The 11,810-nt window shown below is 40.0% G+C and overlaps 1 protein-coding gene across 3 annotated transcripts; it reads right to left on the bottom strand.

Annotated features, from left to right (window-relative positions):
• Positions 1-1,767: 1,767 nt before the first annotated feature.
• LOC311262028 (eIF5-mimic protein 2-A) lies at positions 1,768-11,076 on the bottom strand. 3 transcript variants are annotated; one of them, XM_084361135.1, is made up of 14 exons: positions 10,841-11,076; positions 10,510-10,560; positions 10,323-10,383; positions 10,081-10,154; positions 9,476-9,652; positions 8,530-8,624; positions 8,364-8,429; positions 8,062-8,197; positions 5,853-5,962; positions 5,438-5,608; positions 4,765-4,911; positions 4,262-4,400; positions 3,889-4,011; positions 1,768-2,503 (listed from the first exon to the last, which is right to left on the bottom strand). In XM_084361135.1, exons 4-14 carry the CDS (start codon positions 10,142-10,144, stop codon positions 2,472-2,474), a joined length of 1,260 nt encoding a protein of 419 aa, XP_084217261.1. In that variant the 5' UTR covers positions 10,145-10,154; positions 10,323-10,383; positions 10,510-10,560; positions 10,841-11,076; the 3' UTR covers positions 1,768-2,471. The 3 variants fall into 3 exon arrangements, with proteins under 3 accessions (XP_084217261.1, XP_084217260.1, XP_084217259.1); XM_084361134.1 differs by lacking the exon at positions 10,323-10,383; XM_084361133.1 differs by lacking the exons at positions 10,323-10,383; positions 10,510-10,560 and having other exon boundaries at positions 10,841-11,075.
• Between the last annotated feature and the right edge of the window lie 734 nt (positions 11,077-11,810).

The raw sequence follows: 11,810 nt of genomic DNA, 5'->3' as shown, positions 1-11,810 counted from the left end.
CTCGGCGCCTGTACACGCAGGGAGGAGCGCTGTGTGTGGTGTGAAGTGAGGCAGCGCTGGTAACAAGCAGATAACAGTCCCACCAAGATGGTAATGCTCAAGGCTTTGCAAACAGGAAGGGGGTGGGGATGGGCGGCATCATTGCCATTCAGCGCCGCACACAGACACACATGTGCACGCTCCCTCTCTCTCTCTCTCTCTCTCACACACACACACACACACACACACACACACACACACACACACACACACAAATCTCAAAAGCGGCCGTGTTTCCCACTGCCGGCATGTCACTCTCCCAAATTGTTTCATGTTCTTTAGAGCGACTAAATAAAACCAAAAGGCAAACAAATCCTCCTGGGACAGAGAGGCAGAGAAAATACTCGTCGGATACTTTGTAGTTCTGGCTGTGTCTAATACTTTCTAGTCTGGTTTCTTCAAAATGGCATTTTCTATTTGAGCTCCACTCTTAAACTGTGGAAGGCTTTAATAGGGGGAGGAAGCATCTCTCAGGGATTTACTGCCATCTGTTGGTACTGAGCGAAACTGATTATTAATCGATAATGCTCTCTGTGCTCTGCTGTACTGTACAGTAAATTCCTTTGTGTCATGCACACCGACTTGGCTGACTGTATTACCTATTGCACGCGTCAAGGTCATTGTGTAAAGACAATACAGATACCGGTATTGTGATTCTAACAATAAACACTCCAGTGCACTTGAGGCAGAGGCAGGGGTGAAAGTAACTGATTTCAACTACTCAGATTACTGTAATTGTCTTTTTTTGCAGGGGGTACTAGTACTTTTATAAGTTTTTTTTTTTTTAAAGTCTGTAATTTTACTTGTACTTAATTATGCATTGCAGGTTTGGAGAGAGACCACGACCACTGAGCAGAACAGCACAGGAGTATTGATTAAATACATATTGATAATGCATTTAACATCAACGGTTAAACAGTAACTAATACTCTGAGCAGAGTTTAAGAAGAATACTTATTATTTTAAAACCACCAGTTTTACTTGTAACAGAGTAATGTTTCAGTAATGTAACTGTACTTTCCACCACAGGACCAAGGTAACTGCATAATAACTCAACAATAGCCGGGGCTCAATTGAACTTTGACTGTGGAAGATAAGCAGAAATGTCGAAAGGATCTTTTCCAGACAAAGAGATAATGGTTTTGCTTTTTTAATCCCGGCCTACCGATGTAAAAAGTATCAAGCGTAGTAAACTTTGGCCAGTTGGGGAAATCACAACTTAGTTTCCTGACACTTGAACATCAGCCGCCAGACAGGAGGTTAAACATGCACTCAAAATTCTGAGTTTGTCCTGCACTTTGTAAAATGACTTGTCATAATGAATGTGCGACGTGGACCTCCGTTTTCATAACATCTTGAATCACCATCTCTCCCTCATTTCTGCATGCTTGACTGAGCCATAATTACCATTTAAAGTGGGATAGAAGTGAGTTGAATGAGATGGTTGTTTGCACCTCAGGTCACGCTGCCTTCCTTGATTACTTGATTAGGTGAGGCTCGAGGAGATCAACCAGTGGAAAAGATTTCGAGGGAACGCAGGCTGATCTGCGACACAACAGATGGATATAGCTCAATTTCTACAAGAGCTTTTTGCATATGACTGGCTGTGTGTGTATACGACTGAAATGTCATGCTAATTTATTCTAACTGCTCATAATATTTCTCATTAGCATGTTCACACAATAACAGCAATGATGTGACCGTATGTAAAAGTAAACGGAGCAGCAATGAAAACCATTAATTTCCATTTATTTTAAAAAGTCAAACTGTATGGTAAAGGAAAAAAGGCTAACATGGTTCTGTTACATAAGATGTGTAGAACAACTGAAGTTTATTATAAGGGGCTTTTGAAACCATCACCATTCAATGTTTGAAAATGGCACATCTCCATCACCCATTATGGAGATCTAAAAAAATAAATAAAAATAAAATCCAAAGTTGAATCATAATTGGCAGAAATGTGAAATGAGGTTAAAAAAAACCCGTTTGCCTTTCAGGGGACCAAGATATCATGGCTACGCAGATGGACCTCTGGCAAAGAAAGACTTCCATGACTAATACAACAGCTGTGAAATATGCCTCCAAACTGGCTAATTTTAAAGGGAACCATCTTTCCAAACAGTCCCCCTTTTGTTACAGGAAAAGGGGTCGTCGATTTATTTAGCTTAATGTGGCACTGTGACCGCCTCCTGAAGGAGTATGAAGAAGTGTACAAGTACTTCATTCAGATTCAATTCAGACAGAAAACGTGTTGAAAAGAAAAGCAATATGAAAGCCCTTACATTACAGTTGAACTAGATATGAGGAGGTAGGGAATAGAAAAAAGGAAAAAAACTAATTATAGACAGACTTCTGTAACAAATCTCTCTACTGCATCTGGTGCTATGTTAATGTAAAAATACAAATCAACATGGTAGTTCAGCTTGAGGTTCTCAGTCTGCTTCCTCTTCCTCGGACTCGGACTCTGGAACAAAAACAAAAGACAGAACAACAGTCAGAGCTGCTCTCAAACATCGATGCACTATGCATCACCAGCAATGTCATCTAAACTTAGAAGTGGGACAAAAGAGATGCCAAATGCAGTTACTCAGCACAGATACAGCACAAACCCATCCCATGTATTTTTTCGGCAACCTGTGGCCAAGGTTCCTGTTGTCTGACAATTAACTTTTATTTATTTATTTATTTATTTTAAACAGGTTGAGGTCCGACATTTTTAATTCCCTGGTCATCATGTCTGCTGGACATCGTTCCCTCTAGGCACAATTTGACTCGCATTAAAAAGGAGGAGTGAGTGAATAAAGAGAAAGATAATTGATTGTTGAGTCTCGTCCACAGGTTGTCAAATACTGACACTTTGGGTTAGTTGTGCACTCCGTCACTGGTCAGGGTCAGTTCACCCCCAAAGCAAAGATACATTTTTTCATCTTACCTGTACTGCCTTTAATCCATCTTGTTCATCCATTTGTTTTGTTGTGAGTTGCAGAGTTTTGGAGAGATCGACCACAGAGATGTCTGCCTTCTCTCATATCATGAAACTAGATGTCTTTCAGCTTGTGGTGCTCAAAGCAGCAAAAAAAAGTACATGTGAAGGTCTGTGGGTTATCTTGAGAACACCAGGTAATGATTTCCGGAAAGAGACATGCCTGTTGAGTTCTTTGGAATTTTTTTTTTTTTGCTGCTACAAGAACCAAAAGCTGAGTGTCATCCAGTCCCATTATATTAGAGAGAAGGCAGACATCTCTACAGCCAACATGTCCAAACCTGGGCAACTAACGCCAAAACAATCTAGATGTGTAAAAAGCACCACAGGTAAGAGGAAAAATCTTTATTTTTTATGTATGTGGGGGTAAACTTTCCCTTTTAAAGAAACAGTTTAGCCGGAAATCAAAATTCAGTCATTATCTATTCACCACCATACTGATGGACAGTTGGGTAAGGTCATGTAGTCCACTAGACATTTCTGGAATTGGTGCACGGTGAAGCTAGCGCACTGATTACAGATGGAGTGTGCAGTAACGCTTTTAGTTTAGCAGCTACTGTGAAGATTTCAGCTTTTTAAAAAAAAGGAAGCTATGAATAACATCAATACTTTGGGATCTCAGGACTTCTGGCGACTTGAATTACATCTGACAGCTGTATGGAACCTTCTTTTTTTGTTGCTTAGGAGAATATTGCAACTCTGTTTTGCTGTGACGCTCCAGAAATGTTTTGTGGACTACACAATACAAACCCGATTTTCCATCAGCATGGCATTGAATGCACCAGGACACTTGAAACTGCTGTGCTAAGGAGAACCAAGATCATCGACTGACGAAGACAGACAAAAGGAGACTGTGAGGTGTTTACCTTCCTCTGCGTTCTTGAGCCATTCGACAAACTTTTTCATCTGCTCAAGGAAAACGCTCTTTCCCTTGGCAACGTGGCCTTCGTTGTACCACTTCAGAATTGCCTCCTCACTCAAGACATCAGCTTTAAAAAAAAAATAAAAAAGGAGTAAATTAATAATTAAATAAATACAAATACAACTCAACATGGGGCCAACTGCACAAATGAGTCCGCGGGTGCTCGAAAAACAGATGTCTTCAAGCAGGTTGGCGACATCAAGCAAGACAAACTTTTGGCTATAGTCTCTGGCCATCTGGCATCATTCACACAAACCTTCCCACTATAAAGTGAACACTTTTCTACAAGAAAAAAAAAAGAGCACAAATAAATCTACCTTTGTAGAGCAGAACAACGATTTTCTGGAAGGCCTTCATGAAGTGGATGTTGTCGTAGCAGTACTCTTGGATCTTCAGCAGGAGAGTAAGTTCAGAGAGACCCTGGGAGGTAAAAGCCTTCAACAGTGGGCTGTATTGCTGAGAATGTAAAACAGGGAACATTAAAAGTTATGAGTTGGAAAAAAAAAAAAAAAAGAGAAAGAAAATCATTTTTTTCAAAATCATTAATATTCACACAAGGGCTGGGTGGGAAGCTTCTGGACCTCACAGGGGATAGAGAAAGATTCAGGATATTTTTTCTAACATTACTTCTACTTTGAAAGGCTCGGGGTTGGTAAATCAATTATCTTCAAAGCCTAGAGCAGCATGGATTTGAAAAAATCTTTAAGGCACAATTTAAGAGTGACATCCGTAAGTTTCTTTAGATCTCTCATTTCCGAGCGTGTTGCCATGGCGGCCGCAGAATCAATGAACAACGGAGCCATAATAACAGAGGAGTCACCTTTAAAAGTTTGATGGCTTGTTCTGTGACCAGCTCCTCCTTCTTGTTCCACTCCACGGAGCTCATTACACTCAACCAGATTAGTCCAATCATCGTTTGCTCGGAGATGTTGTTCTTCTTCATTTCCTCACGGACGTAGGCAATGATCTGTGAGACACGAGGCACAGAGATGTAACACACGTTATTGGCAAAACAAGCACAACCGTGGCCAGCAGACGCAGAAGCTTATTGCTCATCAAATCCTGCCGAAGTTTGACGTACGAGAACGCTGGCAGGAGCTGGGAATATGTTCAGGCTGAATGGATTTTAGGGCCGCTTTCATTGTCGACTAATCTGTTGATATTTTTGGGATTAACTGATTGTTGTTAGGTCTATAAAATGTCAGAAAATAGTGAAAATGTTCAGTGTTTCCCAAAGCTATTTAAAAAAAATACTCAACCAGATTCATTCATTATCAAAAAAAGTAGCAATTAATTTAATACTAACAAGCAAACCACTTGTTTAATCGTTTCGTTTTATCAATTTAGGCAACTTCTCAATATACAGCATCCTTTTATCTAGCCCTCAAGCCAAAATTGGGGGCAGAAGTTAAGAAGAAAGCAAGCTGAAGGGTGACCCTCACACAAAATGGTCTCGATTCATGTCAAAGGGGTGACAAACTGACAACGCTTACATCTTTGAGGGGGTCCCCACGTGCCATCTGCTCCTGAAGCTCTTTCTGCAGTTCTTTGCGAGCACCGATGGACTGCTGGTTTCTGGCAAAGTCCGAAATCTCCTTGAGCCCCGCGTCTGTGAAGTACTTCGAGAAGTGCTCACAACTGCGCTTGTTGGCAGGGAACAGCTCCTGAAAAAGCACAGTCAAATATTGAAGCAGACTCTTTCGGCCAGACAAGCTTTCATCGGCCATTAAGAAGCCTCTGTTTATAAACTGCCTGCGGCTCGGATGCCATAATAACTTGGAGCTAAATCCAGGCATGGAACTACACTTATTTTCATCAAACAATGTCATTTAGAGTGCACAGTGAGGCTGTTGACCCTTAGTGCATCTTAGCCTTGTAAAGACTTTGCATTTGAGCGGTCATTCTCACCATGAGCCTGTTGTCCATGCCAACCTTTCGGAGACTGGTGGCAACAGAGCTGATGTCCTTTTCAGAAAGCCAGGATTTGAAGAGCTTTACCGCAAAGCATGCCGAAACACCTGAACAAATGCATAGAGACGTGTCAGCTGTTGCTAACAGACCTGCCAGGATAAAGCTAGGCCTGAGTAATGCATTTGTAAACAACTCCTTAGGATGCAATTAGACAGGTTTGAAATTTGACAATGCCTAAAAAAACAATGCTGCAGTTGACAAAATTAGTTTGGTCCGTAGGTGTATTAAATTTGCTTCTGCCCCTTAAAAAGTAGTATTATTTAAGTGAGCATCAGTTTAGTGACATGGTTTGCAAATTTGAAATGGAGAACAGCTGTCTTACATCTGTCGGGAGGGTTTAAGGGTCCTGTTAGATTAAGTCAAATGGCACCACTGGGCTGAAGCCGCCAAGTCACAGTTTTTGCGTCCCGTTTCTGGCTGTCAACACCAAGTCGAAGCAGAGCAAAGCTCACCAAAACTGTCATCTGCATCTTTTCTTTAGACATTGTCAATTCACAATCCAAGTACGTATTGAAAACACATTCACACAAACGTCTTTGTCTCTCCACAATGCTGTTATACGTAACTCTTTGTGCTGGGTGATGTTGGGCAAAGCATGAAAGCGTTTCACCTCTGCCATGGAGGTTATGTGCCAACTCATGTCTGTTTGTTTGATTGATGGTGGGCGGTTGATTTATCAGCAGGATTACACAAAAGCTAATAAGAGAATTCCATGATACTCAGATGGACGATGGGTCTCGGCCCAGAATAGACCCCATTAACTTCTGGTAAGCATCTATGAGTGAGTACAAAAAGGGACTGTTGGGGCGTGGTGGAGGTATGCGCTTTACTCAGTTACTTTACTCTACTTAGACGTTTAGGAACAATTTCTCTGTCACACAATGTGTCCACCAGAAAGAAATGGCAAGTTTATTTTTTTTAAATGTAAAAGGGTCCCATTCAGTCGATATCTTTACCTATAGCTCTATGTACATCTTTATCTCATAAATTCTTGATTCACCATTTTCAGGGATCAAAAAGTTGTTCAGTTACATTTTTGTTAATTGCACTTAGGTCATAAATATGAATGTTTGTTAGCGGATTGATAGGGTTAGTATTCATAGCAAAATTGGCCGCAAAAATTCAGCATTGGTTGGACTAAAGTTTGATCAGTTACATTCTGTTGGCACTACTTCTTTGAGTGTAGCTTGCTGTGTCACCTCATGTCTGTCTTTGGAATAAAGTTGTGTGCATGTGTGACTGCCAAATGACATTAACAACAATGGTTTATAAAATATTTCCCCAAAAATTTAGTTTGTGTAGTCACTAGGTCCAAATGTTCTAGTCACTGGAATTGCGAATGGTAATGCTTACAATACCAATGTTTCAGAAAAGATACAATAATGCAAGCACTTGTGTTGATTTTGAGGTAAGCAAATAACAAGAGCAAAACAAACAGCCACAAGAAACACAAACAAAACACAAAAGCCATTATGGATGCACAGCATGGCTAATTTAGTCTGCAAGTGGCATCATTAGTCAACACTCATATTTACCATTTATCAACTCACACGGAAGAAAAAGACACTTAAGTGAATGATTAGAATATTCTGAGTGTTAGACAGCATTTTATCATTTGATGCATCTTTTTCCGATGCCTCTAATATCAAACATGGCTGTAGAAATCTGCTTTTCCATTATATACAACTCAGACTCAACTGGTGTGATTTATTGCAGTCTGCATTAGATTTGGGATGGGAAATTGTGGGCTCTTTAGTTGGCTGCTTTTTAAAACAACAGAGCAAGTGTTTCACAAGTATTTCACGTAGTTAGGGATTGATTATTAATTGTTTGGACAATTATTAGAAAACCAACAAGAAAACAATGAGCTACACATTTTAAAAAGAAAGATGTTTGGAAAGAAGCAAGAAAGGATACAGTTCTTAACAAAAATAAACAATCACAGGTACTTAAGAGGTAAATTATTTTGTTTAAAAACCACATGTTTATACTGTTCTCAAGATGAGTTTGCAGGTAAGAGATGAGTCTTCTCCTTTTTTCAGATCTAATTATTTCTTCTCAGTCCAACTACTTCTACCTGTGGACCTGATCTGCAAAACAACAAAAAACACAACTAGGCAAGCCCATGAGGCAGAGAGGTACGTACCTTCTTTGACTAGGTTCTCATTGAAGAGGCTGCTGAGAATGGATGCAGAGAGATTGCCGTTGGCCAGCAGAATCCCTGTTAGCATGGCCAGCTTGTTGCGCTCAGACTCTGTGAAGCCCTTGAGAAACAGCAGCAGCTGCCAAAGAGCAAACACAGAAATTCAGTCCTGTAGGCTTAAATGAATTGAGTCAGTTCCATATGCTGAAATTTTAGAAAATTTGAGTTGGAATAAAATGGACATTAATTTAGAAGCTTTACTATTGTGGTACTGTATGTTCCTGTAAAGACACTTAAAGACACACCTTTTTAATCTCCTCCTCAAAGCCTTTCTCCAAGTATTTGTAGCGCCTGATGAGCTTGTTAAAGACCTAAAAAGGAAACACCAAACATGTTGTACCATCTGAAAAAATAGATTCACGACTTCCATGTGATAACAGTGAGAACGAAGCAGAACTTGATGGTATTCACCTGTGCATATGCCTGCATGGTCTCCATGTCCTCTTGCGCTTTGAAGAGACAGAACTCGGTGGGTGTCACGTCATCTGACAGCGTCCCTCCTGGGGCTGCAAAGAAACACAATTCCTTAATTTTGGTGCCTTATGCTTCATACATCCAGTGAGATGTTTCACTTTATATGATTAAGTGTCTATACTTGCATTGAACTAACAACGAATAAACTATTCCAGGGTACCATTAGTGTGATGACACAGCTGTACAAGGGACTGACTTCATCACCATCAAACTGATAATTAAATAACAAAAAAGTCCTTCTTAGGCCATAATTGCTACTTTTTAGAATATTTAAAAGAAGTCATATTATGCTTTTTGCCTTTCCTTTACTGTGTTATGAAACATTTTTGTGCATGTAAAAGGTCCGCAAAGTGAAAAAGCCTAAAGTCCATGCCAAAGGAAGTTACACTCTCCCACAGAAAACACTGCTCCTGCACTACCTGAAACGCATGGTTTGGAGTCAACTTATCATCAACTTATGTGCGTCATTATGTAACAGCCATTTCATAAATGTATGTATATATGTATTATAAAATATATATAGCTGTACCACAGTCATAGTTACCAGCAGTAGCTCCGTTATTTTCAATCACACTACCTTGTTGGCATGACCCGCCCTACTTTGCCTCTGATTGGCTACATCCTGCCCGTTAAGTAATGAGCATCAAAGATTGAACAGAGGCGAGATGTCTCACTCCATAGCTAAAACGGAGCGTCAAGACACAGTGTGTTAAGGGGTACTGCAGCAATGCACCATATGAGAAAGATGATGTGTTTTTTGAAAATTAAAGTAAGTAAACCTATTCTACTGGGACCCCCAAATAAAAGAATGAACCTGAAAATTAGCATTATATGACCTCTTTAATGTTAAGGCAAAACACATATGAAGAGCCCTGCCTCTTACCCAGCATTCCACCGGCCACCAGGATGTCGAATAGTGTCTCAGCATAGCGGCGGTAGTCAAGCTTGGCACCAGAGGCATCAAGGAATTTTGCAACAGCTTCCAAATCAGTGCCAGTTTGATTCAGACCTTGTATGATGCTTTCCTGAAACTGGGAAGGGTCAAACCTCTCCTTTTCATCTGTTGAAAAGACAGATATTTACCAGAGTTGATCAATGCCAATAACTTACGACCTTATTCTAAGACATATCCAAACCCATACGCGGCTCATGAACATTTGTAGATCATCATATTCTCTTCCTTGAAAAGGCATTTCAGTTAAGATCACTGACATCCTTTAATAAAATGTATTTGCCACACAACAGTTTGGACCACGACGCATATTTTCAGCATTTTTAACACTGAATATCTTATCAGTGAACATACAGGTGTGATCGTCACTGATCAAACCTTACAACCGTGTTCCTGTGTCCGCGATTGTAAGCAGGTAAGGACCTGGATAGAAAGGTCAGTACTATGAAAAGCTGGAAGACAATCAAGCAGGTGTTCTTCATGGAACCTGATGGAGAAAAATAATCAAAAAACACTGCTGCCTTCAAGTTTGTCACCTCTTTTTCGGGTTTTGAAACGCTGGCCTGTTAGCGTAGGCTTCTGCTGCCTTTGATTACTCATAAAAGACACTCTGGAAGAAAGGGGGAAAGGGAAATAAGATCAGCATTAGTGCATATGTATAATAAAAATACATTTCTACACCTATTCATCTATGATAGATTGAAAAAGGGACATTGTTTGACTAAGCAAATTGCTGAAAACTGCAATTCCAGCCATCACTTATTGCAAGTTTATTTACCTGAAGACAAAGTGCGACACATTATAAGATGAGGGCCTTTTGATTAATTTGCATTAATCAACTGTAATTGAAATGGACAAGGAAACAACACTGTAGTTGGCACAATGGATATAATGCTATGTAACGGTGCAGTACACACTCATGCGGTGCAAGGTACAACAAGCCAGACATTAGCCACATCCCTTACTTCTTTGCTACAACTCGTTTCTCTTCTGGTGGTCACTGTCACGATGTAAATCTATCAAACAACATGACATTCGTTAATTCTGACTAAACATATTTTCTAAAATATTGGCAAATCATGACATGAACGTTGAGTTGTTTATTTAAATATATTTTAAAGCCAGACAAGAGACAACCTGCACGTCTGACTACACCGGCTAACGGTCACGTTAGCTAACTACAGCTAGCTTCGGCATCCCTTTTTCCTGACGCAGTGCATCAATGCGTTTCAATATGTGACCTTAGCTCGATCACATTACAACCATAGCAAAACAAATGAATAAAAAGCAACTCACCGAAATCCTCTTTATGAGCAAAATCAGTCCGAAAAATAAAAACTAATATCACTGGATATCAACACTATCAGTTCCAGGGAAGAGGAAATTGTTAGCACGCATGCGCAGTAAAACGGGATTTAACTGGGTCATTACATTTACGTGGGGAGAGTCCAGTTCACTAACTGTAACAAAATGGAGAAAAACACGTCCGAGTGATAAAACTGTGGCAACATTACCAGCGAATTTACACCTTGGTGCAACATAGTAGTAGCTACTCACTGCTTAGGATGCAAAATGGAGTAATATAACGACAGCGTTTGTACATGACCCCCCTTTGGACGGGTAGAAGTCATTTTCTTTGGTTAACGGGTAAACGAACAGTAATGTTCCTCAACTCCCCCAAAATCTGGAGCAGGATCTTTTTTCTAAACTTCTCTTTTAACACCCCAAACTGCTCCAGGGTTAGTGTAACTACACCGCGGGTCACCATGCCGGTGCTATCTAGCATTAAGACACAGGAGGGGGGTGTTGTGCTGTCGGGTGGCTGCAGTATCCGTCCATGGGATGAAGGGAAAACTTTAATGTTGCGTTAAAATTAACCTCGGAAATCTTAGTTCTCGGATTTACATTTGCTGACACTGGTTTAAAATACATGGCTGTGCCATAAGTTTTATGTCCATATTAATTATTCATCAAAAAGTCTTTCTCATTTATTAGAAAAAATACACTTTGTTTATGGAAGATTGTGTTTAGGCAGTGATGGAATGTAACTGGGTACATTTACTCAAGTACTGTACCTAGCAATTTTTAGGTACTCTCAAATGACTTGAGTATTTCCATTTTCTGCTACTTAATATTTATTTTTTCTATAACTGAATAAACAAGCTTGTTTGAAGCTAGAAAGGTGGCGAATAAGGAATTATAAAATATGTCTTTTCAGTACTTTTTCCAACACTGGGGTTGGGCATGAGATTTAAAATATTTAGTT

This window comes from Pagrus pagrus (genome assembly GCF_965226575.1).
Source record: "Pagrus pagrus genome assembly, chromosome: 9".
In the NCBI taxonomy this organism is placed as follows: domain Eukaryota; kingdom Metazoa; phylum Chordata; class Actinopteri; order Spariformes; family Sparidae; genus Pagrus; species Pagrus pagrus.
Note: the sequence above shows the minus strand (reverse complement) of the source record. Positions and strands in the feature narration are given on the sequence as shown.

Bases quoted from the DNA above. Each gene is read 5' to 3' on its own strand.
- LOC311262028 (XM_084361135.1), bottom strand. From the start codon at position 10,144: ATGAGTAATCAAAGGCAGCAGAAGCCTACGCTAACAGGCCAGCGTTTC. The intron at 8,625-9,475 runs GTAAGAGGCAGG...GTTTCTTTGCAG, and splicing joins GGTGGCCGGTGGAATGCTGG to CCCCAGGAGGGACGCTGTCA. The intron at 5,609-5,852 runs GTGAGAATGACC...GTGCTTTTTCAG, and splicing joins GCATGGACAACAGGCTCATG to GAGCTGTTCCCTGCCAACAA.